Source organism: Euleptes europaea, unplaced genomic scaffold, assembly GCF_029931775.1.
Source record: "Euleptes europaea isolate rEulEur1 unplaced genomic scaffold, rEulEur1.hap1 scaffold_107, whole genome shotgun sequence".
Taxonomy (NCBI): Eukaryota; Metazoa; Chordata; class Lepidosauria; order Squamata; family Sphaerodactylidae; genus Euleptes; species Euleptes europaea.
Genome location: NW_026612064.1, coordinates 5,259 through 29,456, shown reverse-complemented (window position 1 = coordinate 29,456; position 24,198 = coordinate 5,259). Strand labels below are relative to the sequence as shown.

At 43.5% G+C, this 24,198-nt stretch overlaps 1 protein-coding gene across 1 annotated transcript; it reads right to left on the bottom strand.

Moving 5' to 3' along the window:
- Positions 1-7,443: 7,443 nt before the first annotated feature.
- On the bottom strand, positions 7,444-23,479 carry LOC130493055 (feline leukemia virus subgroup C receptor-related protein 2-like). The gene is made up of 8 exons (XM_056866833.1): positions 23,420-23,479; positions 21,800-21,925; positions 19,124-19,227; positions 14,102-14,212; positions 13,576-13,681; positions 11,989-12,100; positions 11,179-11,234; positions 7,444-7,524 (listed from the first exon to the last, which is right to left on the bottom strand). Exons 1-8 carry the CDS (start codon positions 23,477-23,479, stop codon positions 7,444-7,446), a joined length of 756 nt encoding a protein of 251 aa, XP_056722811.1.
- Positions 23,480-24,198: the final 719 nt, after the last annotated feature.

The window sequence follows — 24,198 nt, the reverse complement described above, 5'->3', positions numbered from 1 at the left end:
GGGAGGAGAAGGAGATTGTAATCCTGTTTGATTCTCCTTAAAAGGTAGAGAAAAATAAGCATATAAAAACCAACTCTTCTTCTAAAGACAGGTACTGCACCAAAGGGTACTCTGGTATGCTTGTTTTTTTGGGGGGGGGGTGTCTAAGTGCTGTTTGGCTATAGAGACTGAGATGGGTCTGGGAGTGACAAGTAGAAGGCTGGCAGGCGACACTTCTAGGGCAAGGTACTGTGGATGACACAGAGAAGGGCAAGTATGTATTAATCTCCATGGTGAAGAATATTCATAGAAAGTCTGGCAATAGAACAGCAATTCTTCACAGCTAATGAATTTGGAAGTCCCAACACTGATAATCTCACTGTTAATTTATACTGAGAAAGAGTACGTTTAGCCAAGTCCCTCGCAAAGAGTAGTTAAGAGTTACATCTGCCGATCAAACTGCAAATTAGGTCCTATTCAAAGCGAGAAGGAAATGTTACGGATCTGTTTCATTCAGGTTTATTTCCTTTCTAGTCCATTCTTCCTCCAAGTAGTTCCATGGCATTAGTCATACAGCTTTTCTACAGCAACCCTGTGATGTAGGTGAGGCTGAAAGAAAGTGACTGGCCCAAGGCCACTCCATGGCTGAGCAGATTTGAACTTGGGACTCCTCCATCCAAATCCAGCGCTCTGTCCCCTACACCACTTTGGTTCTCTGCAGCAAGTTGCAGTGGGACAACTTGGGGAGCTGGTTGTGAATGGGGGAAATTGTAAAGCACGTTGTAAGGCCGGAAAGTGCTGTAAAAAGATTTATTCTGCTTTATTCTAAAATCCAAAAATACTACTTAACAGGCAGCTTCTCATGTGAATCTGTTTGGAGGGTTTTCCACAACCAAAATGCAGCTTTCAGTATACAGGGCTTCCCAACTAAAGTGCCATGCATCTTTGCCTAAAGGACTCATCATCCAGATTCAAACTCACAACAGACTTAATAAATATCAGGAACAATCCATTATATTGCACTTACTCAGCAATCTGACAGAGGGAATTGTGTAATAGAACTTCTCCTGTGCACTTCATTAAAAAATGAACAATTCTTCTTATTCTGGTTGGAAACTATCCTGGCATTACTTACAGAGCACATGTGCATATTTATTATATGTATTTGCCCTACACTAGAGGTTCAACTCACACCATTCTTTCAAAATGCAAACACTTGCATTTTTTGGTCCATACATTAAGCTGGGTTTGTTTTCCTCCTATGACAGAGAGTGAAATGCCATGAAATTTCCATGCTTTCCTCATTTGGCCACAAACAAGCCTATGCATACCATGACATGACACACCCAACCTTACCAATCATACATGCTGGTGCTTCTCAAATACTTGTTTAAAAATTAGTTACCACAAAACATTTCAAGGGTATAACAACAACCGGTCTAAAATATTCATGTTGCAAAACTATTATCCATTAATTTTTTAAAAAAAAATCTTGACTGAGGTTATAAAAATAAATATTGTACTAACTGGAAGTCTGGAACAGGCCTGGAAGCCTCAGACAACTTCCCTATACTCTCACTTGTTGGGCCTGATGCCCTATAAATTCAAGGAAAGCTCACTCGCCACTCAAGGGCTGGGTTTTAAGTATGGCTGCTCATAGAGCAAGTGCTTTCTGGTTCTCCCTAAGGAGCAAGGATCTTCCTCTGGATCCAACTGACGTCTCATCCTTTAGATTTACTTTTCCAGTAGACGGAGTAAAAGGATGTACAGATGGTCGTTTGGATTCCACATCGAATATGATGGAGGCCTTCAAGGCGAGTCAAGGCGAGTCAACTGCTTCCATCAGTTCTTTTCCAATAGGCAAGGATTTGCCTGATGCCAGAGCAAAAAAGATGAGGCTGGCTCAAGCGAAGATGAGTCAGGTCTTGCATATTCCTTCTATCAGCAACATAAGCAGCTTTCTAGACTGGCACTGAATGCTGGGCCACTTCATACACATGATGGGAAATACAGCTGTAGACATGAAAATCGAAAGTGGTGGCAACCGCATCTCCTAGCTCTGCCCCTTGGCCCTTTAGAATTTTGATTCCTCGTACAGTGGTACAATGGTGGTCTGAGGCACCTCTCCCAGAGTCTTCTGAAAGTCAGAGGAAAAAAAGGGGCACAGTTAGTGGTAACAAATGACTATGGGGTTGACTGAAACAGGGGGCATAAAGTTTGGTGGCATATGCTCCTGAGAAAAACAGCAAGTCCTGCTTGGTGTTCAAATACATCTTAAAGGGAAAGCAGAGATCCTGTGAAAGAATACCTAAAACAGGGGTGTCAAACATAAGACCCACAGGCCAGATCTGCCCCCCTTAAGAGAGCTTATCTGGCCCACAAGCCAGCCGAGGCAGCCATCCCCCACCCCCACCTCTCTCGATCTGGGCTGGCGAGGCATGGCCCGACCCGACCAAGTAGCATTTATGTCATATCCGGCCCAAGTAACAATTGGGTTCAACACCCCTGATGTAGAACAAATAAACTGCTGCTCAAGAGAAGAGTTATTATAAAGCAAAGCCAGTATAAGTTGTATGTTTTATAGCCATCTAATGGTCATGGGTTCTCCCAAAGAATCCTGGGAATTTTAATTTGACCACAGTGCTAAGAACTCTGTTAGATCCTTAGCCCCACCCCTGTCTCCCAAGAACTACAACTCCAGGGATTCCTTGAGAACCGTGCATACATTATTGATCCAGCTAAGTCTGTAGGGAAGGAATGTTCTAAGATAACTGTTGTCCTGGTGCCAACAGAACGCAGAATGCTGGAAACAGAGCACAGAACCGAAGAAGTGCTGCTGTGATCATCCTTGGATTGTTGATGTGCCAGAAACAGATGCCATACTTTATTTAGCCTACATAGCATCACTTATACATCCCATCCACAGACTGGAATCTTTCCATCCTTCCTAGACATGTCTGAAAGGCAAGTGGCATCACAAACAAAGTTTTGTTCATGAGAGACATGAACCAGGCTTGTTGTCATGTTCACTTGCTTGCTCCCGCCTCATCTCATGGCGGAAGCATGAGAGAAGGCTTCCTAGTTTCCGAAGCCTTCAACGAACCTTCCCATTTTCTGGGACTTCCAAATGCAGATGCCTGGACCAACCTGGGTTTAAATCAGAGTCTCAGGTTTGTGGGGAAGAAACAAAGTATATGAATACATGAAACTGTCTTATACCAAAGTCAGACCCCTAACGTAGTGCTGACAAGACTGATTGGCTGTGACTATTCAGGGTCTTGGACAAAGAAAGGTCTTTTCCAACACTTGCAACCTGCCTTCCTTAAACTGGAGATGACAGGGACTGAACCTGAGACCTTATGGCAGCAAAGCCTGCCTCGTCACTAAGTCACAGCTCCTAGAATAGGTCCAGGCTCCAAGATTCACAGCAATTTGGAGTTTAGTCATCCAAAGCCAGGAAGTGTTTGATCATGTTTTGTGAATAAGGGGTGGGGGAGGTGCATGCCAGGTCCAGGCCAGCCCCAAACAAACCTCTGTTCGTGATGTTTGAATGCAGTCACAGATTGGTGAACTTTTACAAATTTTGCTTATGTGCATAAGGTCTTTCTTCTCTCCCAAAACAAGAATCGTTTGGGCATGGTCAAATAGCATATGTATTTTCTTAAAGAAGATAAGCAATTTATAGCAATAAGAAATGCACAGTAAGGTGCGGTATCTGTTTTAGAGACTGAAGGGGACCATGCTTAGCTGAGCAGAGGGAAGAATAATCTCCATCTGTCTCCTCACAATTCGGGATTTGGGGATCCAAGCATTTCTTCATCACGTTTGTAGAATTTCACAACCATGACAGATTAAGGGCCAAAAAATGCCTGTGGACAAACAGCCACCAGCTAGGAACCTTTGCCTAAGTGGTGAAACTCAGTTTAAGCTTCAAAAGGCTACAGTGTCTTCTTTTTCATCGCCTCCTGCCCGGCCCCTGATGTGGTCTTCCTTGGTATGAAAATAATGATGCTTCACTCCCTTGTCATAGCTCTGCCATTAAGATGCATCATTTATGACAAAGAACACAGTGTTCGGTGAAGAAGAAACAAGCAAGTAATACGGCATTTCTAAAGACATTCAGTGGCTTGCAGCACACGACCAGTGACCCAGACAGTAACTAGCAGTAGAATGTACATTAGCATTCCTAGATATTGCTCAGGGACAAGACAGAACTCAGTGCAATTAAAAATGTATTTTGCATAGCATCTTTTGCTTAAAGAGACATCAGACGTTTAAGATCTTCTCACTAGAAATAGCAGCTATAGACAAAATATCAAGCAAAGCAGAAGGAAAGGTTCTTGCCCATGAGGTGTTTAGGAACAGAAAAGCTTGGAAGTATTTAAAATACAGCTGAAATAACAGGCTGGTCAGAATATAGATGGGGGAAATTGTTTTTAAGACAGCTGAATATTGCATGTATTTGCATTTATTCATTTACATCGTACTTTTCTCCCCAGTTGGGATGCAAAGCAGCTTAGAGCATCGTTCTTTCCTCCTCCATTCTCTCACATCAACAACCCTGTGAGATAAACCAGGCTGACAGTTTGTAATGGGCCCAAGGTCACCCAGAGAGCTTCCATGGTACAAGTGGGGATTTAGACCCAGGTCACCCAGGTTCCTAGTCAGCCACTCTATCCACAATACCACAATGGCTCTCAATATTGCAGCTCTTTTTATCTGGTTCCAAAAACAAGGAAGACAGTGAAGTCTGGATTCATACTTTTCCCTACATCGGCACTTACCTTACATTTTACCTACTAGGGCAAAAAGGGTGGTTAAAACTAAAAGCTCTGTCAAGATGTATTACCAGAAATGAAAGGTCAAGCAGTGCAAACAAACAAAACACAAACATGCAGCAAGCTCACTGTGGCTCAGTGGTAGAGAATCCACTTCGCATGCAGAAGGTCCCAGGTTCAATCCCTGGTGTCTCCAGTTAAAGGGACTAGGCAGGTAGCTGATGAGAAAGACCCCTGCCTGAGACCCTGGAGAGCCGCTGCCAGTCTGAGTAGACAATACTGACTTTAATGGACCAAGGGTCTGATTCAGTATAAGGCAGTTTCATGTGTTCAACCAGCCACCTCATTCTGTGCCAACTGTCCACTGTACATCATAAATCTTTTTCTTTTTACATCCAGCTGTCCAGAATTGAGAATTTGCATAACTCTAATTGGAAGAGACCCTGACCTGGATGGTCCAGGCTAGCTTGATCTCATCAGATCTCGGAAACTAAGCAGGGTCAGCCCTCGTAAGTATTTGGATGGGAGACCACCAAGCAATTCCAGGGTCACTATGCAGAGGAAGGCAATGGCAAACCACCTCTGTAAGTCTCTTGCCTTGAAAACCCTATGGGGTCGCCATACGTCAGCTGTACATTTGGTACATTTGGTCTCTGTAAGATGCCTAATTCAGTTCCCTTTGCTCTGGGACTATGAAGTCATGGCTCCAGACTCCAACAGTGAATTGGGCATTATTGGCTCAAAAATACAAGCCACAAGTTTGTCCAGAGACCTAAACTAGGTTTACAACTTTAACGTGGGATTAATCTCATTAAGAATTTCTCCACTGTGTTGCACTCAGAACTCAGGCCCTTTTTCTGAAATGGCCCCACCAGGATGGAGGACAGCGAGGCTGAGGAGTGCTTTGGACAATCAACACTCTTATCCCAGAGTGGCATAATAGGAAGTCCCGACTTTGAACAGTGGGATGCTACTACCCAAATATGGAATCAATATTACTAAAGTCATGAATGAAACTAATGTGTGGTCTTTGAAACATAACTTAGGGGGTCCAGGGAGTCATTTTTATCACTACATCCTGCAAGCGATGGGTTAGAAACAGTATTTTAAGGCAGCAGTTGTGTTCACGTTGCATTTTGCAAGCAGCAATGCCAAAAGTATCAATGCCAACACATTTCAAAATGTCTGTTGTGAGTCCTCTGCAACAAAAGCAGAGTAAAAAGATAACCTTTCAAGATCTGTCAGCGCTTATTGCTCATTAGTCAAACCCACCTCAAGCAATTTCTATCAATTCTTATTTTAATTGCTCCAGGAAGGATTTAGGTCAAATTGGCAATTCAAAACTATATTTCTTAGCCTTTGCCCACTGGACAGAATTCTTTTCAGACCATTGAGCAACGTACATGCAGACACATCTTTGAACAAAAGGCAAAAAGAAAATAAATCTTGTGGAAGACAGACCGGCAGTCAACAAAAGCATCTCCAACAAGAAAGCAACAGCTACAGGGACCTCTACAAAGAAGGGTGGAATTGCTGTTTATAAGCAGAATATTTTATCAGCTGCAGGAACCATATCCTAAAGAAGCACCAACCCAGTAGCTGAAGGACAATAATCTCTTTGATCCATTTGATCAGGAGCAAATCCAGTAAAAGTGCAACATTTCTCCACCAGGCACTCGCCCTATTCCCTACAGATCTTGTCTATATCCAGTATCCAGCTTATCCCTCTTGCATTTCCTGCTGGGAATGCTAGGATAAAAGACAGCAGAGGATTTAATTTTTTAAGAGCAAGGACAGGAGACTCTTTGCCACTACTTGTTCCCAGATACATTCCACAAAAGCAAAAGACTATCTAATCCAAACACAATTTCCGAAAACAACCCCAATCCCTCTCTCTCTACATTGGGACACACCCCAAGTATAGAGGTGCCCCAAGAATCAACAATGAAGTTTATCTCTAGGTTGTTGCATGCAAACCCTTTAATCCATGGCTGTAGATCAGGGTTCCCCATCATGGTGCCTGTGAGTGCCACGGCGCCCACCAACAACTTTCCTGGTGCCCTCCAAGTGCTTTTTAAACGACGGGAGGGGCTAGATGGGTGTTTGCCCAGCAGGGTTTATGATTGGCTGTGCAGATTAAAAGGCATCCTGTTAAACAGAGCTTCTACCTGAAATGCTTGCAGAATTTTATTTTACTATTAGAGATATGCATAACCTCACTCGACCTTTTGTGGTTTTCCGGCAGCAACCATTTTGTGATTGGCTCCACCTCCTGTGGCAGCCAATTTGTGATTGTGCCCACTGCCCTGTGTCAGAATTCCAAAGATGTCCACAGGCTCAAAAAGGCTGAGGACTCCTGCTGTAGATAATTTCCTAGAGATGACCACCAGTATGCCAGAAGGAAGGGGTAATTCCCCTTCGCAGTAAAGTGGAAGATATTACATTAGTCTCCCAGGAAAGTAAATCTCTCTTGGAGGAAAGATTCAACATGCATGTGCACAAGTCATTGGTCCTCTCTTTTCTTCACAAACATCTTACAAGATCAATTTTTTCCATCAGTCCACCCTCACTATTTGCTCCTCACATCAACCCTGCAGCCCCGAAGCTACGGGTTTGGTGCCAGTGAAGCCCTAAAGATGATGTCAGATTAGTTGGTTAGTGTTATCATCCTACCTTTGCATGAGAATTACTGAGGAGGCATGGGAAATGATGGGGGTAAGGCACATGCGCCATAATTCATTATGTGATTGTTATTGCCCTGGAGTCTCTGTAAAACAGCCACATGTCACAATTCCAGAAAAGGGAGAGAACACAAGGTAAAGAAAAAGTCATTCACAGATGGAGGAAGGTAGTGAGCAGAACTGAAGTCAAGTAGGCTTCTTCCTGCATTGTCTTACGCTGCAGAATTTTCAGTTGTGTAACTTTCCTGAGGTGGCAGGAAATCTGATGAAACCAACTTCTACAACACATTGTAACCCATAATGCTAAATCTGACCTCTCAGCTTGCCTCTCTTCTATAAAAATGTTTCACTGTAACTAGGACTGCATCAAACATTTGCATGAAAACAATTTCGGAGGTGCATAATGCTCCCCCCCCCCAAAAAAAAACCCTTTTCACATTTGTTTGTAGATATCTGTAGTTGTTGTTGCCTCTCTCGGCTGCTACTTCATCTTTGTTTTTTATTATTTGATCTTAGCCAATCAGTCATCATCTAATGAATTTTGTGACATCACAATGCTACATGTAGTTCAGAGTGAGCATGAAACTCACTATATTGTATTGCCCTCACTGTAAGTAGGCAGGAGATGCCAGAATGGGTGCCATAGGAGCTGCTGCTGCCAATGCAGGTGCCTCCCCACCCCACTGCTCTGCACCAACTTCTCCTGCATGCTTTGCCCTCCCAGTGCCACTCATGGACACTTCTGCCAGTTCTGAGGCTTTCTCTACAAATCTGAAAAGACAGAGACATTCTCTGCATAAGAAAAGGTGCATGAAAAGGACATTTCAGTTCAGCCTTCTTTGCGACTCTTTCAATTACAGTTAAAGGCCTCTTTCCAAAACACTAGGGATGCTTTTTTGGGGGGCGGGGGGAGATTTCCTATGCTTATAGCAAAGGCTTAAGAGGCAAAACAAATCAGCAGGTGAAGCGTTCCCATTACTATAATTCCCAAAATTCCACTAAGAAACTTCTGTTTTTCATGCAGCTATTAACGGCATAAGAATTTTGCGGGGGGGGGGGGGGGTTGGCAGTTTTAGCCAAGAGGCAGGTAACTTAGGCAGTGTTTCAACTTTGTTCTTTACATAAGAGAATTACATAACTGTCATGCAATATGGAAGAAGCTTTTGGCCAAACAGATGACATTCTCTGGTCTGAAACTGATCTCAGATTTTAAGCACCAAAATAGTTCTCACCATTCTGTTCTTCATGCTTAGCATGTTTCATAAGAGTGGCCTCCTTCATGGGCAATTATAAAGAAAATTAAGTCAAGGGCAAAGAAGGAAGAGAGGTTAGAGGTATAAAAAAATGTTTAAAAAACCCTGCAATTTGACATCTCCGTTTTCAACATCTAGGTTTTAAATTTAAAATTTGCATCCAAATTTTTAAATTTGCCTTCAACATTTAAAATTTTGTCTATTTTGTTTTGGTTGGCTGCTTGTGGGGAGGCTTCCTAATTGATTTAATGAATGAGTGAAACTTGTTCAAGAGTGAGGATTTAGTAGAGACAATTGCATGCTGGCTATCAAACAGTGAACACAACCTGCATGCCCATGGTCAAATATCAAATGTCAAAATCAAATTGAATATTGAAATCAAACAAAACATTGACCTCAAGCATTTGTGGAATATATGATACCAAAATCATAGAAAATATAGAAATCATAGAAACATAGATCTGGAAGGGACCTCCAAAATGAGCACAGGAAAATATTGGAAGGCGAATGAATTTAAACTTAAGCATAGTAGAAATTCCACTATGTCTTTTGTTACTTACTAAGAGCACTTTTTTACTTTTTTAAAAACTTTTTTTACTTCATCCACTTTTTTACTTGATTTGTTCCTCAAGACCTGTGCCTGAGGGCCAAACCAGACATCCACTGAGAGTTCAGTGTTCAGAAGCCTTCCTCCCTGCTCTTTTACCTGACCTGAAAAGGCCACTATTCTCCCCACTGAAAAAAATGTATGTGTACTGATAAGAGTATAACTAAGTTGCCTTAATGGGGCAAATACTGGCTCTGCAGGGCCATTTCAGAGAAATGACACCGCTTGAAGGGGATTCCTCACTCCCCGCAAAGTGCAGCCCCAATCCAAATTGGGCATGTGCACACCTGAGAATTAATTTTTTTTTAAAAATGATGAGAGCACCGCAAATGAAATTCACAGTGGACTTCTGGTTTGGCCCTTAGATGGAGCTTATGTGAACAGAATTCTAAAACTAGAAGGGGCCAAAAGACCTTTAGCCAGATCCCCTGCCCTAATCCAGGATCACCCACTCATCAGCCACCTGAGACCAATCTACACAATCCAGACCACAGTAAACAACAAGAAGGGCAAGTGTGTGTCTGAAAAATACAATCAGAATAAATAATCCTCATCACATATATATTTTAAACCTACTCAATTCTGACTATTCTCACTCCAGGGAGGTTATTGAAAATCTGAAACAAGGGTTAAAACTGGAAGATATCAACTTTCTACGTGCTTCAGGACTGCTTTGTGGCCTTTGTTTCCCTTGCATGTTTTATACCAATTATTACAAGCATGCCAAAATGTTGTCAAAATATTTTATTTGGAAAGCCTCTTTTCAGGCCGCAAGTGGAAAGGGATCTGGTTTCTGGTAGTTGCTGGCCTCCCCAGAATGGAGCACAGCAAAATTAGCTGGCAGCAAATGGCGCAGTCTTCCAAAAGAGTCTAGCCAGCAGCAACTTGAACTGAAACCTGTCATTAGCTACCTTGCTTTTTGACTTAGTCTGGATCACTGAGCAGAGTTCACTGCGAGGGTCCTAGAAAAAGACCCAACAGCCAGTGCCGAAAAACTACTTGAAAATGAAGCTACCAATTCCTCCCTTTCTCATTGTTTTCTTAGCATAAGAGTAGACTAGAGACACTAGCAGAATCCACAAAAAAAATCATTGGTCTTCCTCCTTCCCTGTAGGAGTTTATACATCTTCTGCACGACATGGAAATGTGGACTTGTACCCTACACAGTGCAAGTAGAGTTGCACTACATAAACAGCAACTTCCCAACCTGCCCCAACTACTGCAGTCTTCTGTGCCCCCCCCCCAAATTGTGCCCCCATGGCCAGTAGACCCCCAGGATCAGCATGGGGACCAAAGTGCAGGAGGATGCAGCAAGAAACGAAGTTCAGAAAAATCAACTTCTTCCTCTTCCATGGAAGGGAGTTCCTTCTGTGAATGGAGTGGGAGGTGAGGATACGCTGTGGTATGAAATGCCTCCAATTGTTTACACTGGGCACCAATTTTTCAACAAAATGGATGAATGTCTAGGAAGCAGGAAAGTCAGAGTGTAAGCTACTAAAACGTTTTTGTTGCCCCATACAAGGTTCTGTCCTAGCGTCTCCTTTCTTTGAGTTACCAAATTGCAAGTCTCTAATCTTCTCAGAGACTATTGGATCAGTGCTTTGGGATGTCTATGTGTGCCATCACAGAAAATGGCTGCCTGAATGTGCCTCACTCCTCACAGATCCTCTTTGACGTCAAGAAAGCGACCTGTGTGTCATGCTCTGTTGACTCCTGGAGGAGAACATCTAACAGTGCCCAAACCTGTTAGCCCACCATACCTGGCACAGCTGACCCAACAGCAAAACCCCCTCAAACTGGCACAATTATTCATAATAAAGAAGAATCATAGGTGGAGAGAATGGCCTTAAGCTATTGGCAGAAATGCTTTGTTTACTCACAGTCTGATCCCTATCCAGATTGGCATTTTGTCTCCGGAGATCAGCTTTGATGAACACTAGGGCATAATCGGAAGAAAAATCAGAGTAAGAAAGTCACCATGTAGGTCCTAAGTAGCTGTGACAGAGTGACATATGACTCGAGAATATAGAAAACCACTGTATGAAGCTTGGCAAGGACAGCTGATGGGGGTGAGGAGAAAACAGATTCTTCTTAAAATACTGGATTTCTTTCAGCAAACCCTTCTTAAAATATTGGAGGTTTGTTATCCCTCCAGACAAGTTGCCCTGTAGCCATAGTTGGCAAGTAACATTCAACTGAAAAAAAGGAATGATGGGACATCAATGCTGGCTCTGCCTTTCCTATGAGCCAAGTCAGTGGCAAAGGGCTCTTTAACCCTTTATCCAGTATGAAGAACAAGATATGCTTGGAAAGAGTTCTTCTATTAGGAGCTTCAGCCACTCAAATGCTATTTCCCAGGTGTTATGTGCAGAAATGCGCAAGTGATGTCCTTGCTGAAGAGAGGCTTCTGCCAAAGGCTCTCTCACAGTTCACGTGATAGGAGAGGAAACTAAAAAGCCCCTTTCCTGTCTTTCAGCTTGGGAGAAAATGATGGAAATGCTCAATAGTGAGTGTATGCAAGTGGGGAGTCCTTAGAATCAGGACCTATGTTGGGGAACAGGTGGAAAGTTATAAGATGTTGAATATGGCCCCAGGGCTTCAATTGCATATCCCTGAGCTGAAGCACCAATATAAATACTGTATCAAGAAGCTCTGAGAAAGAGTCGAGAACTTTTAGAGGGTATCATTACCAGTTATAACAGTTCCAAGGACCAGGAATGCACAGAGGAAGAGATTTCCTGCTCGTGTCCCAAAGTGATGAATGATCTGTCCCTGGCTGATGGTGAAAAGTAGTCCAAAGATCTAGAACACAGTAAAAATAATTGGAAGAAACTGAGCAGAGAAGAACAGAAACATGCACATGGCCACCTAAGCTCCTTTGTTTTCCAGCTATATTATATGTCACCACTCACTGCAAAGGCCACATTGTCTAGCTTTGCACTATTAGATCAAGGTCGAATGAAATATATGAATGGCTATTGACTGGAATGGTCAAAGTAAATATCATCTTGTCAAGGGAGCATCAAGCATGACTTCAGTGGACTTCGACTGGAATAACTCTGCATAGGAACACATTGTAACACACTTCTTTTGTCTAAGAAATCCTGTTCTTACATTGGCAGCTGGGAGTTTCCCTTTGTCTGACAGCTGATTATAAAAGAGGTCAAAATTATAAAGCACTTTGTAGATATAAAAGTGCTATAGAGCTGATATTTAGTAGCATTCAACCTGCAGCATAACAGTTCAGTTCAGGAGGTGACTTATTAGGGATAAAGACTTTCCTGCAATGATTATCTCATTGTCCTAATCTGGTGTGTTTGCATGTGTTGTTCGGCTTTTCCCTCCCGTTTTACATTCTCAGCCAAACGGCATTATTTTGCCTTACTGAGAATCTTTGTTGTGAGATTCAAAGGTTATATCTTATAATCCTCTCACTGACTGACTGAAAATTCTTTATCATGTTTGTAATCTCCCTCGGGTCCCAGGAGAAAGGTGGATTGTAAATGAAAACAATAAAATGAAATAACGTAATGTGGTGGTGGTGGTGAAACGTGCCGTCAAGTTGCAGCTGACTTACGATGTGACCTCATAGGGTTTTCAAGGAAAGAGATGTTCAGAGGTGGTTTGCTATTGCCTGCCTCCATGTAGTGACTCTGGTATTCCTTGGTGGTCTCCCATCCAAGTACGAACCAGGGTGACCCTGTCTAGCTTCCAGGATCTGATGAGACTGGGTTAGCCTGGGCCATCCAGGTCAGGGCAACATAATGTGGTTCATTACTCTTGTTATTACAGAGAATAAAATACCTTCTCATTGCTAGGAGGAAAAAGACCGCAACTTGCTGATAGGTCTCTCAGTCACATTGGGGCTTTTGGATGCTACCATTAGAAAAACAAGGTGCTCTAGCATCCTGAAGATTTTTCTTGGAAAACAGTTAAAGCAGGGGTGTCAAATATAAGGCCTGTGGGCCGGATCCGGCCACTCGAGAGCGCTTATCTGGCCCACAAGCCAGCAGAGGCAGCCACACCCCCACTCTCGATCTGAGCTGGCCCGATCAAGTGACATTTATGTCATATCTGGCCCTCGTAACAATTGAGTTCAACACCCCTGAGTTAAAAGGCAGTCAGGCTTAAAACTATATTCCAGTATTTGATGGGGAAATGCATTGTGAGAGAGTGCTGGATTGATCAAAGGATGGAGTTATATTCCTGTGTCACAGCAAGACCTGGTCTACAGGGTGGGAACATTTTCCTCTTATATTTATTGAATAAGCACTCACTTGTGCAGATACATTAAGAAGCCCTGATGATGTTCCTTCTGACTCTGGGTATGTTAACTCTGCAGCGAATTCAAAGCCCAATGGTAAGTAACCCGTCATGAAAAACCTACAAGGCAAAAATTGGAAAATGAAAGGATCAGTAGCTACTACATTCAGGCCGCATTTCACTAGCAGTATTTCCAGAATGATCAGGGATCTGTGTGTGTGTTCTTTTAGTGGTGCTGTTCCACACCCCGTTTTGCCTGAGCCTCCAAAACAAAGCCCCACCTGCTTCATATGGGCATTTCAGTCATTCAGTCTTGAATGCAAGATGTTCAGATTAAGCTGGGACATGACTGCCATGGATGTTCCACAGTCCTCCCTATGCCCAAGGATCCATTGCTCACGATGTCTCCTTTCTTTTCACTTCAGTGGAGAGAGGAGAGGTTTCCATCTCAGTGTCAGAGGGCACAGCAAAATGCCTGCAGAGGGTAACTCTCTAAGAAAGGAGAACGAAATACAGACAAGAAAAGAAACTTGAACTTACCCCAGTGAACCTGCAGTTACAAAGACCACCCAGATGTAGCCTAGGTCCAGAGTAAAAGTATAAACCAGCATGCCCACAAGTGACATGACGTAAACCAACAGCGTTGTCTGCCTGTAACAGACAAAGTATCATCAGGATTAAAGGCCTTGGACTTTAAACCTTTGCCACAACAATCAAACCCAGTTCTTCTCAAACTGATGTGAACATCCAACTAAGAAACATGGTCAGAGCAGGGGGGAAAGCTGCTCGGAATATATGACTAACCTGCTATTGTGAGAGTGTGTTTTTTTCTGCAGCACAAAACAAATAAAGAAGAAATCCCTTCAAAACAAGCTCTTTGTTGTGCTGAAAAAAATATGCTTTTGACATACATGTGGTTAATTTTTAAAGAATTTCTCTTTAATGTCACACACAAAAGCTGTTGTGCTTCTGTGGGAAGGCAACAAAAATAAATAAAAATGTCCTACTAGTAAACCTCTTTATTTGTTTATTTTCAATATATTTAAAAGAAGAAGTCTTTTCTCTTCCATTATCTACTTTAAATTTCCCTTTATTGCTGGGAGACCACCAAAGCAAAACCCAAGTCTTAACAGAAATACGTAATAATTATGGGACAGAACTGAGAGAATTTGCTCACACCTAGGAATGGCTGTAGACATGATATAACTGCAGGTTTTAGGATTGGAACGCATTTGGAGATTTGGGTAAAGCGTTAGATGGAACAGGACACAGAAAAGGGCAGAGTGTGTAAATTGGGATGCGTTAGTGCAGCAGGAGGGAAGGTGGTGTGGTATAGCCTGATCTCATTCGATCTTGGAAGCTAAGCAGGTTTGGTAAATGGATGGAAGACCACCAAGGGAGGCTGTGCAGAAAAAGACAATGGAAAACCACCTCCGCTTCTCATTTGTCTTGAAAGCCCCTTTCTAGGGTCACTGTAAGTCTGTTGTGACTTGATGGCACACAAATGAGTGCACATATGTCAATGCAGATGAGGAAATTATGAAGCTGCCTTTTACTAAATCAGACCCTTGGTCCATCAAAGTCAGTATTGTCAGAATGGCAGCGGCTCTCCAGGGTCTCTGGTAGAGGTCTATCACATCACCTACTTGCCTAGTCGCTTTAACTGGAGATGCCGGGGATTGAACCTGGGACCTTCTGCATGCCAAGCAGATGCTCTACCACTGAGCCACAGCTCCTCCCACACTTTCACCAGAAATGGACACAGGAACTCTGCTTTCTTAAGCCTGCACCAACAGAGTTTTCATGATTTCAAGATCTTACATACTATAAGCCAACCATTTACACAAAGGAAAGAAACCAAGAGATGGATGAGCTAATCAGGTTTATTTTCTGAATGCTGGAAATCTTTTTATGATTTTTAAGAGGAAAAGTTACCTTGATAGATATAATTGAACAACAGTTTGTAACAGACTGATTAATTTATAATCACGTAGGTATTTGGAAGATGTTAAGCGGGGGACTTTGTAGGCACCCAGTAAGTACTTGTCTAATATTTATTATTACTATTATTATGAGATCCTTTATGGGGGGACCAAGAATGGGCCTAGACACTACAACAGATAAAAAATTCTGAACTTTCAACGGAGCCCTGCCTGCAAACAAAAGGAAGACATACAAGCTGCTCTTGCTACGCTACGGAACCTCACTGGGTGGATCATGGGCCAGTCTCTCACCTAAACTACCTCACAAGGTCATTGTAAGGATAAAATAGAGATGAGGAGAATGATATTATAACCCGCTTTGGGTCCCTATTGGGGAGAAAGTGCATAAATAATAGTTCAGCACTCTAGTCACTGCACCGGACTGGCTGTCATTTCCAGCTGCACAAGCAGTCATGACATGCCTCTGTGCCCTCCCCACTCCTCTTGAGAGAAGGATTAAAGGTTTTACATATTAACGAGCCATGGAAAAAGGGAGCTCTCCCTGAAAGTCAGCCAGAGACAGCACCACAAGGAATCACTGCAGATCTGAAGACACACGTGCCCTATTCTCTAGATGCTGTCTTGGGGTGGGAGGGGGAGAAAGAGAAGAGCTTAGTTCCATGCAGCCACCAGAAAGGCTAATCTTCCTTTGGGCAATTCTAGCACAATCTCTCACATGCCAGCAAAGCCTACCTGGGGATATCATACTTTACAGACTAATTGTTGCATAGTTCCTTGGTGATATTTTTCTCTACTCTCTTTGGAGATCTCTCTCTAATGGGGGGGGGGGGGTCAAAGAGTTGTGTGTGCTTATATGTGTGTGTGTATTCAGTTAACATAGTCCTTGATTTCGGAGGCAGCAGTGGCTGAGGGGAAGCGTCAGAGCTATTTTGTTCATGCTCTGCTTGTAGGCTTCCCAGAGGTCTGCCGAGGCACCTGGTAAGCCACTGTAGAAAACAGGACATAGGACTAAATGAAGCTTTGGTCTGACCAAAAGGCTGTTCTTATGGTGAGTAAATCTTTCTGCCTTCCCCCCTCCAAAACTCCAAACTCACTCAGCCTAAAGATGCAAGCATCATCATCACCTTAAAAAAAATTATTATTTAATCTTAACATCTAAAGCCTGAAAGAATTCTACTTGACACAAAAGTTGTCAGGCTGCGCTCTCCATAAAAGAATCCTTTAATCTCCAAGAATAGTGTAATCCATCCTTAGAAGGATGTAACTCTATTTAGGATTGCATAGTTCCTTGGTGATACTAGAAAAGAGCAAGAGTCCAGTAGCACCTTAAAGAGTAACAAAGTTTCTGGCAGGATATGAGCTTTCATGAGTCACAGCTCACTTCTTCAGATAGGATTCTACTGTTCCATCTCCCAGTTTCTCAGACTACTGAGCAAGCCTAAGGGTGTTGCTGGATCAGACCAGTGGTCCATTTAGTCCAGCACCTTGTTTTACCCAGTGACCAGTTATTCTGGAGGGTCAACAAACGGGACCTAGGGGCCAAGGCTTTCCCCTGATACTGCCTCCCAGCACCAGGATTCAGAGGTTGACTGCCTCTGAATACGCAGGTTCCTTTTACTCACCATGGCTAGTTGTCATCTATGCTCATGGCATTCACCACAACCACTGACAGTGAATTCTCATACTTCAATTACACACTGAGTAAAGAATATCTCCGTTAGCGTTTCCTGAGTCTATTCCCCATTAGCTTTATTGGGTGCCCTCAAATATCTTCAATGGGATGACTATGTTGCCAGTTGGATAAGTCAGGGAACGGTGTTGGCTCAGCATTTTAGAATGCATGACCTGCAAACTCCTATAGGAACTGAGGAGTAACGCCTACCCTTGCCTAGAGCTGTGAAAAGACTTCCCTAGTGGGGCTTCCATTTTCCCTTCTGCTTAGCAAAGTACCTGCTGAGATTCCTCAGGTCAGCAGTTTGAGATCCACCACGGGAAGAATCGCATCAAAAACTCACTGAGTATTGTATTGCAATTCACATCCCACTTTTCCTCCAAGAAGCAAAAGGCCAGTGTGGCTTGCTCCAATTCCCCCCCTCAAGTCATCCTTGTGAGGTGGGGTAGGCTGAAAGTGCGACTGATTCCCCCTGTCTAGGGCCCAAACCAAATGTGCTGGGAAAATATCTGTAAATATGACTTCCTCATTGGGGAAGGGCGGTAGCTCAGTGGTGGAACATCTGCTTGGCACACAGAAGGTCCCAAAGTTCAATCCCTGGCAACTCCAGATTTAAAAAGGGTCAGGTGGTAGGTGATGCAAAAGCCCTATCCCTGTCACCCTGGAGAGCCACTGCCAGTTAGAGTAAACAATACTGACATCAATAGACAAATTATCTGACTCAGTATAAGGCAGCTTCATGTGTCCATGTGACCTCAGAAGCAATAGTGTGTGCTCATACATTTCCTCTATCCTCTTGACAGGCTTGCGCTGAACTCTTGCAGCAAGTAGCGGATTCTTCCTTGGCCTTCTCCTCTGTCATGTCAACAGGAAGCGTCTGCTTTCCCCCACCCTGCATATCATGGGGTTGCTTATAAGCCCCAGGCATGCCATGCAGGCCAAAAGTAAGGCCCTCTGCAATTTCACTTCCCCTTTTGATACATCCAAGTTCCTTATGCATCCTTCAACGCACTGCAGCTGTTCCCTCCCTTGCCAAACTGGCAACAGAGGTATCTTCATCTCCTCACATGACGTGGTGGATCTACTATGAAACTAATGAAGCTTAAGCTTCAGGGGCCCTAATCCCACAGGGGCCTGAAGCAATTTTTTAAAATGAGTGAATTTTCCAACAAAAACAATGGAGGTTTTTTTTAAGCTTGTTATTAAAATAAGGTAATTTTAATGATAGAATCAAAAGCCGATGGGTTGAAGTACTCAATATTGACCTTAGAATATGCTCTAATACCCATTTCATATGGCCTCAAAATGTCACTGTAATTGGTCAGATTTCAAAATCTTCTCGGGGGTTTGCAGAGGCCAGCAGAGAAAAGACAGCAGCAGACTGAGGCACAGCAAGCATGAGGCTAACAACTCAGAACAGATGTACAGGTTAATAGGTGGTAGCAAGTCTCAAAGTCACTGGACATATTCCAGTCAGAAGGACTGTACCCCATCCAGTATATTCCAGGCACTCAAAATAGTGAGTTGATGCCAGTCAGACTAGATAATACTGACTGTGACAGATCAAGGATCTGACCCAGTATGTGTTCAGCAGACATATGTTCAGCAGACATAGAAAGAGTTAAACATTCCTACTTCTGCCTGCCAGTCTTCCCTGCTAGAAGGCAAACTAAATGTTACTTCTTTCACTAGTTCACCACAGGGACTTATAGCCATACTGCAGCTGCAAGTCCCCATGGCAACTCATAAGCAAAGAGCACAGCCAGGCCCAATTCTGACTGGGAAAGTGGGGCATGGGAGGTGCCTCCCCCACAAACCATTTTCAGTCCTTAATGGTTGGATAACTAGACTTGGTAGATACCTGAATTTGTTTTCCACATTGCTGTGCTCATGGGGCCTGCGCTTTCTCCAAACCAGAGAGGGAGGGAGACGGTACAAAGGACTTACTTGTATGTTTTTGTTCTGTCCAACCAGATGCCCGAAATCAAAGCTCCAACCATGCCAGCTACTACAAGTGTAAGACCGATTCTGCCAGCATTCAAATCTTCTCCCTGAAGTAACACAAAGAAAGGAAGAATGGCTAATCTTTATCTGCAAGAAAACTGCCTCTTCGTTGTAAGAATAGGCTGGGCAGGTACAATTTCCAATAACTGACAGTTCTCATAATGGAGGGGAGTGAGCAGTGGGGTCCCAGAGGGATCAGCATTGGAACCAGTGCTATTTAATTAGTTCATAAATGATCTGGAGTTGGGGGTGAGCAGTGTAGTGGCCGGAGCAACTGTAATTGCCCTGACTAGTCTGATCTTGTAAGAACTCAGAAGCTGAGCAGGGACGTTATTTGGTTAGGAGACTACCAAGGAAGCCTGGGGCTGCAATGCAGAGGAAGGCAATGGTACACCATCTCTGCTTATCTCTTGCCTTGAAAGCCCCATGAGGTGGAACTTCACTGGACTGCCATGAGTCAGTTGCAACTCAACAGAACACTTCAGTGAAGTGGACAACTTTGCAGGAGATACCAAATTATTCAGGATGGCGAAAAAGAAGGTAAACTGGGAAGTGCTACCGGAGGATGTGTCTAAACTGGGTGAGTGGGCAACAAAATGGCAAACAAAGCTCAAAGTGTAAAGTGATGCAGCACCATAGAACAAAAAAACCTGACTTTAAATATATGTTAGTGAGGTCTGAGGTGGCTGAGAGGGAAAGTGATCTTGGGGTTGTAGAGGATAGGTTGATGAAAATGTCAATTCAGTATGCAGTAGCAGTGAAAAAGTCAAATTTAAGATTATTAGGAAATGAAAATAAAATTAACAATATTGTAATGCCCATGTCTTGTGTACATGTTTATGCTGAGGCCTCATTTCAAGTACTGCGTGCAGTTCTGTTTACTGCGTCTCAAAAAGGATATTGCAAAAAGGATAGGGCTGGAGCATTTCTCCTGTGAGGAAAGGCTGAAGAGCCTGGGACTGCTAAGTTCAGAAGAAAGACTACTAAGGGGGACGTGATAGAGGTTTACAGAATTATGCATGAGGTAAACGCTTGTTTACTCAACAAGTAATTAAATTGTGGGATTCACTGCCACCAGTGGTTTCACTGATGGCAACCTGGATAACTTTAAAAGGGAGTTAGACAGATTTGTGCAGGATAGACCCATCAGTGGTTATTATGATGACTAAAGGAGACCCTCCACATCCAAAGGCAGTAAACCTCTGAATACAGGCAGGAGGCAACATCAGAGGAAGGTCTCGGCCTCTGTGCCCTGTTTGTTGGCCCTCAAGAGTAACTGGTTGGCTGCTGTGTAAACCAAGATGCCGGACTAGATGGAACACTGGAGTCTTGCAGGACTCTTCTTATGTTCAAAAGAGAAGCAGGGGGTAGGAGAAGCAGGGTCTGGAATTAGGGTTGCCAGCCTCCAGGTACTAGCTGGAGATCTCCTGCTAGTACAACTGATCTCCAGCCGATAGAGATCAATTCACCTGGAGAAAATGGCCACTTTGGCAATTGGACTCTATGGCATTGAAGTCCCTCCCCTCCCCAAACCCTGTCCTTCTCAGGCTCCGCCCCCAAAACCTCCCACCGGTAGCGAAGAGGGACCTGGCAACCCTATCTGGAATGCCTGCTGGGGAGTCAAGCGGCTTGGGGGAAGGGAGTTGCAGAGGGAAACCTGTGGCCAGAGAAAGGGCGAAGCACCTTCCTGCAGTTTTTCTGCAAATCATACTGTCTGAGCCCCACTTTGCAAACAGAGTATTAGTAGGCTGGGCTTTGAAGCCATGGGGTGGAGATGGGAAGTGCAACTTGGCCCCCAGAAGAAAATACTAAATCATTTTCCAGAAGTTTCCATCATGATCGGACACTTTCATCCTTTTTCACTTTATGAATGGTAACATTTTCTTACTTGTGTTTGTCAGATTTCCCCCCCACCCTGCCATCATTTTTTTGGGGAAACCAATTACTTTTGAGAAAAATCAGGACACATACAGTGGGAGAGGCTCAAAGGCAATTTTAAGCCTCAACTATGCAAATGTTCTTAGACACCCCTTTTCCTACTAGGAAGCTGCCAAAGCAGCATATCACAGAAAAGGCCAATATTTCTTGTTACATTCCCCAAAGAGCGCTTTGCTGGAGAAAATCTGCTGGTGATCCCTGGCCCAAAAGACATCCGGCTGTCCTCAACCAGGGCCCGGGCCTTTTCAGCTCTGGCCCCAACCTTGGTAGAACACTCTTCCAAGTGAGATCTGGGCCCTGCAGGACTTAAATCAATTCCACAGGGCCTGTAAGACAGAGTTGTTCCACTGGGCATATGGTTGAGGAGAGTAATGGTTTCTATTTCCTTTCTCTTCTTCCCCCTTCTTTTTCTTCTATTGCTGGAAATAACTACGCTTGTATGTGCTGATTAATGCTGCCACTGTGAATTAAGGGCACTGTCGTTTTAAATGATGTTTTAGTTTAAATAATGTATTGTATAGATTTTAATTGTATAATGTTGCTGTAAGCTGCTCTGAGCCCAACTTGTCAGGATAGAGCATCTAAAAATCAAATAAATTACTATTATTATTATTTTAAAGGCTTCATATCAATGCCACAGAACAGCAAGTCAGTGTCAGACTTTTAAACAGAGTCACTTACTGGGTAGTGTGTCATCACCATGCGGTTTAACAGAGTGGAAAGAGCATAGAAGCAGCCTGTGTTCAAGCCTGAAAGAGAGAGAACAAGACAAAAAAAGGATAGTATGCTCTGAATTACAGGGCCCACCTGAATAGCGAGCCCCACCCACAGCACAAAAGTCAAAGATTTATCTAAAAGCCTGTTGCTTGTCAATGAGTTCAGAGCAGAACTGGCATTTGAAACCTTCTCAGGGGTGGGTGGTACCCTTAGGCCAGCATTCTTGTCTTATTTTAGTTTTGTCCCTCGCCATCTTGCTATAAGACTTCAGATGTTTTTCTACATACACACACACATACCATTCCACTCCCTGCAGCTGTATACTTGGTTTATTTAAGGGACAAACTTTAATAAACACTAAATGAGCTAAGATAATGAACACACACAAAAGACACTATTATTATTTTTTGCCCAAGACTAATTGTCTGAAATCTTTGTAACATATCAAAAAGTTCAAAAAGGTACAAACTTCCATGAAGCGGGGGGGGGGGGAGTAAAACAACTTGGAGGCAGAGGATGGCACCAATTGTCCAACGTCTTCACACAATTTCCTGCAGAAGATGGCATGAATTAACTGGATGCTCCCTAATGTTCCACCCGCCAAAGCTATGCAAGCTAATCCAGCAGATAACACTTTTATTGCAGCACAAATATCCCACTTTTTATATACTACACTGATAAGCCGGAGTTGAGATGCCGATCACACCAGGTGACTAAGAGACGCCTCACCCAAGTTGTCGTGTCAGGGTCAAAAAGCACTCACAGCTGCTGAGTTGTTCTTAACCCACACCTCAGTTGCAACCTATTTTCCCCACCTAGAGCCAACAGAGAATATTAGTTAGGCACCGAGATCGCAGGAGCCCCAGGGTTGCCAGTCTCCAGGTGGGGGTTGCACTGTGCATCATTGTCTCCTTCACCAGTATGACTGGCAGAGGTTCTGTGACCCTTCTCCTGGAGAAACACTCTCCAGGAGAGGAGGGATGGACTACATTGCAGACCATCTTTTTAAAGAGCCAGTGGAGGCAGAAATATTTCAGTGCTGCTCAGGTGCCCCAGTGAAAGATCATGGAAAGTGGGAAGTTTTTTTTCCAAAGGGGTCAAAATTCTTGTGAAAAGAGGTTATTTGGGCTCCTCACTAGCAAGAGAGTTTTCTCTCCATGAAAACTGAGGAAAAGGTAGAAGAAAAGAGAGAGAAATAACCCGGGGCAGGGCAGGGGGAGAAGGCAACAGAGAGATTTCAGAACACTGACATTTTATTTTAACACACTAAATTTAATCATAGGTTATGTGCATCACAGTCAACCTTTAAGAATTCAGCTATATGTATATGAAGCCAAGCATCATTTCAATTATTTCTCTGACTAGAAGGATGGGGCTTGGCTACGGTCAAATCATCACCCACTCTTTTAAGGATCAGATCGGACATGACAGGAGAGATCTGGCATCAGAATCCCCCCCTTCCTTAAAACTACAAAAGAGCTGTGGAGAGGCCTGAATCAAGCAAGGGCACACCAAGGGAGGGGCTTTAACCCTTTCCCCTTCATCTTACGCTGGTGACGTATCAAAGAGATTTCCCAGACTTACCCAACCCCCTTCTTTGCTACAGCCCCTGTCTCCCATGGCTTTTGTCCATGCAAATTCCATGATGACCCCCAGAATTTTGGGTGGCCAAAAGGAACTCTTCCTCTCTTCTCAGCCAAAAAACTTGCTGAGCCCACCCAGCTTGGGGGAAAAGATTCCATTACTTCGGGAGACTTTGACTGGAAAAACAGTAGAAAGGGAGGTTAAACCCCCCCCTCTTCCTATGCCACCTGTACAACCTGATTCAGCCCTGTTGGGTTGCTCTGACATTTCAGAAAATCCAGTCAAGGGTGTATCTGAGGCTAAGTTCGTTTGGCCCCAAGGCAGGATGACTGCAGCTTTAATGATTACTGTAGTGCTGCCTCTTGCCAAATTTCAATTTCCCAGGATTAGGAGAAAGAAATGGTATGAAAACTGCAAACAGTCTTATGTCCTGCAGTTACAATTAATAGATCTTCCCTCTCAAATTATTTCTGCTGACACCCTTGGCTCCTGTCATCATCTCTATTGTTTGTTAAGGATAGGTCTTCTGTTTCACTTTTAGACTCGAAGCTGTCTGTTACTGAGGATACAAACCAGCAGTGACAGTCCGTTACTATTCTTACTGTTCCAGCTGAACAGCAGAGCAATACTGAATAATTTGATCACATGGTGAAGAATCCAAAACTGACATGGGGTCACTCTTCCTCAAAAGTGCTCAGGCAGAGAAATCATTTCACAGCTTATTTAACATGGTATGACAAGTTACCGAATGGAAAGCAAGGAATTACAGAAGAGGGGTC

Excerpts from the sequence above, each read along its gene's own strand:
- LOC130493055 (XM_056866833.1), bottom strand. The coding sequence starts at position 23,479 with ATGGAATTTGCATGGACAAAAGCCATGGGAGACAGGGGCTGTAGCAAA. Across the intron at positions 19,228-21,799 it reads TGGTGATGACACACTACCCA|GGAGAAGATTTGAATGCTGG; the intron begins GTAAGTGACTCT and ends GTGTTACTTCAG. Across the intron at positions 12,101-13,575 it reads TTCTTAATGTATCTGCACAA|ATCTTTGGACTACTTTTCAC; the intron begins GTGAGTGCTTAT and ends ACTGTGTTCTAG.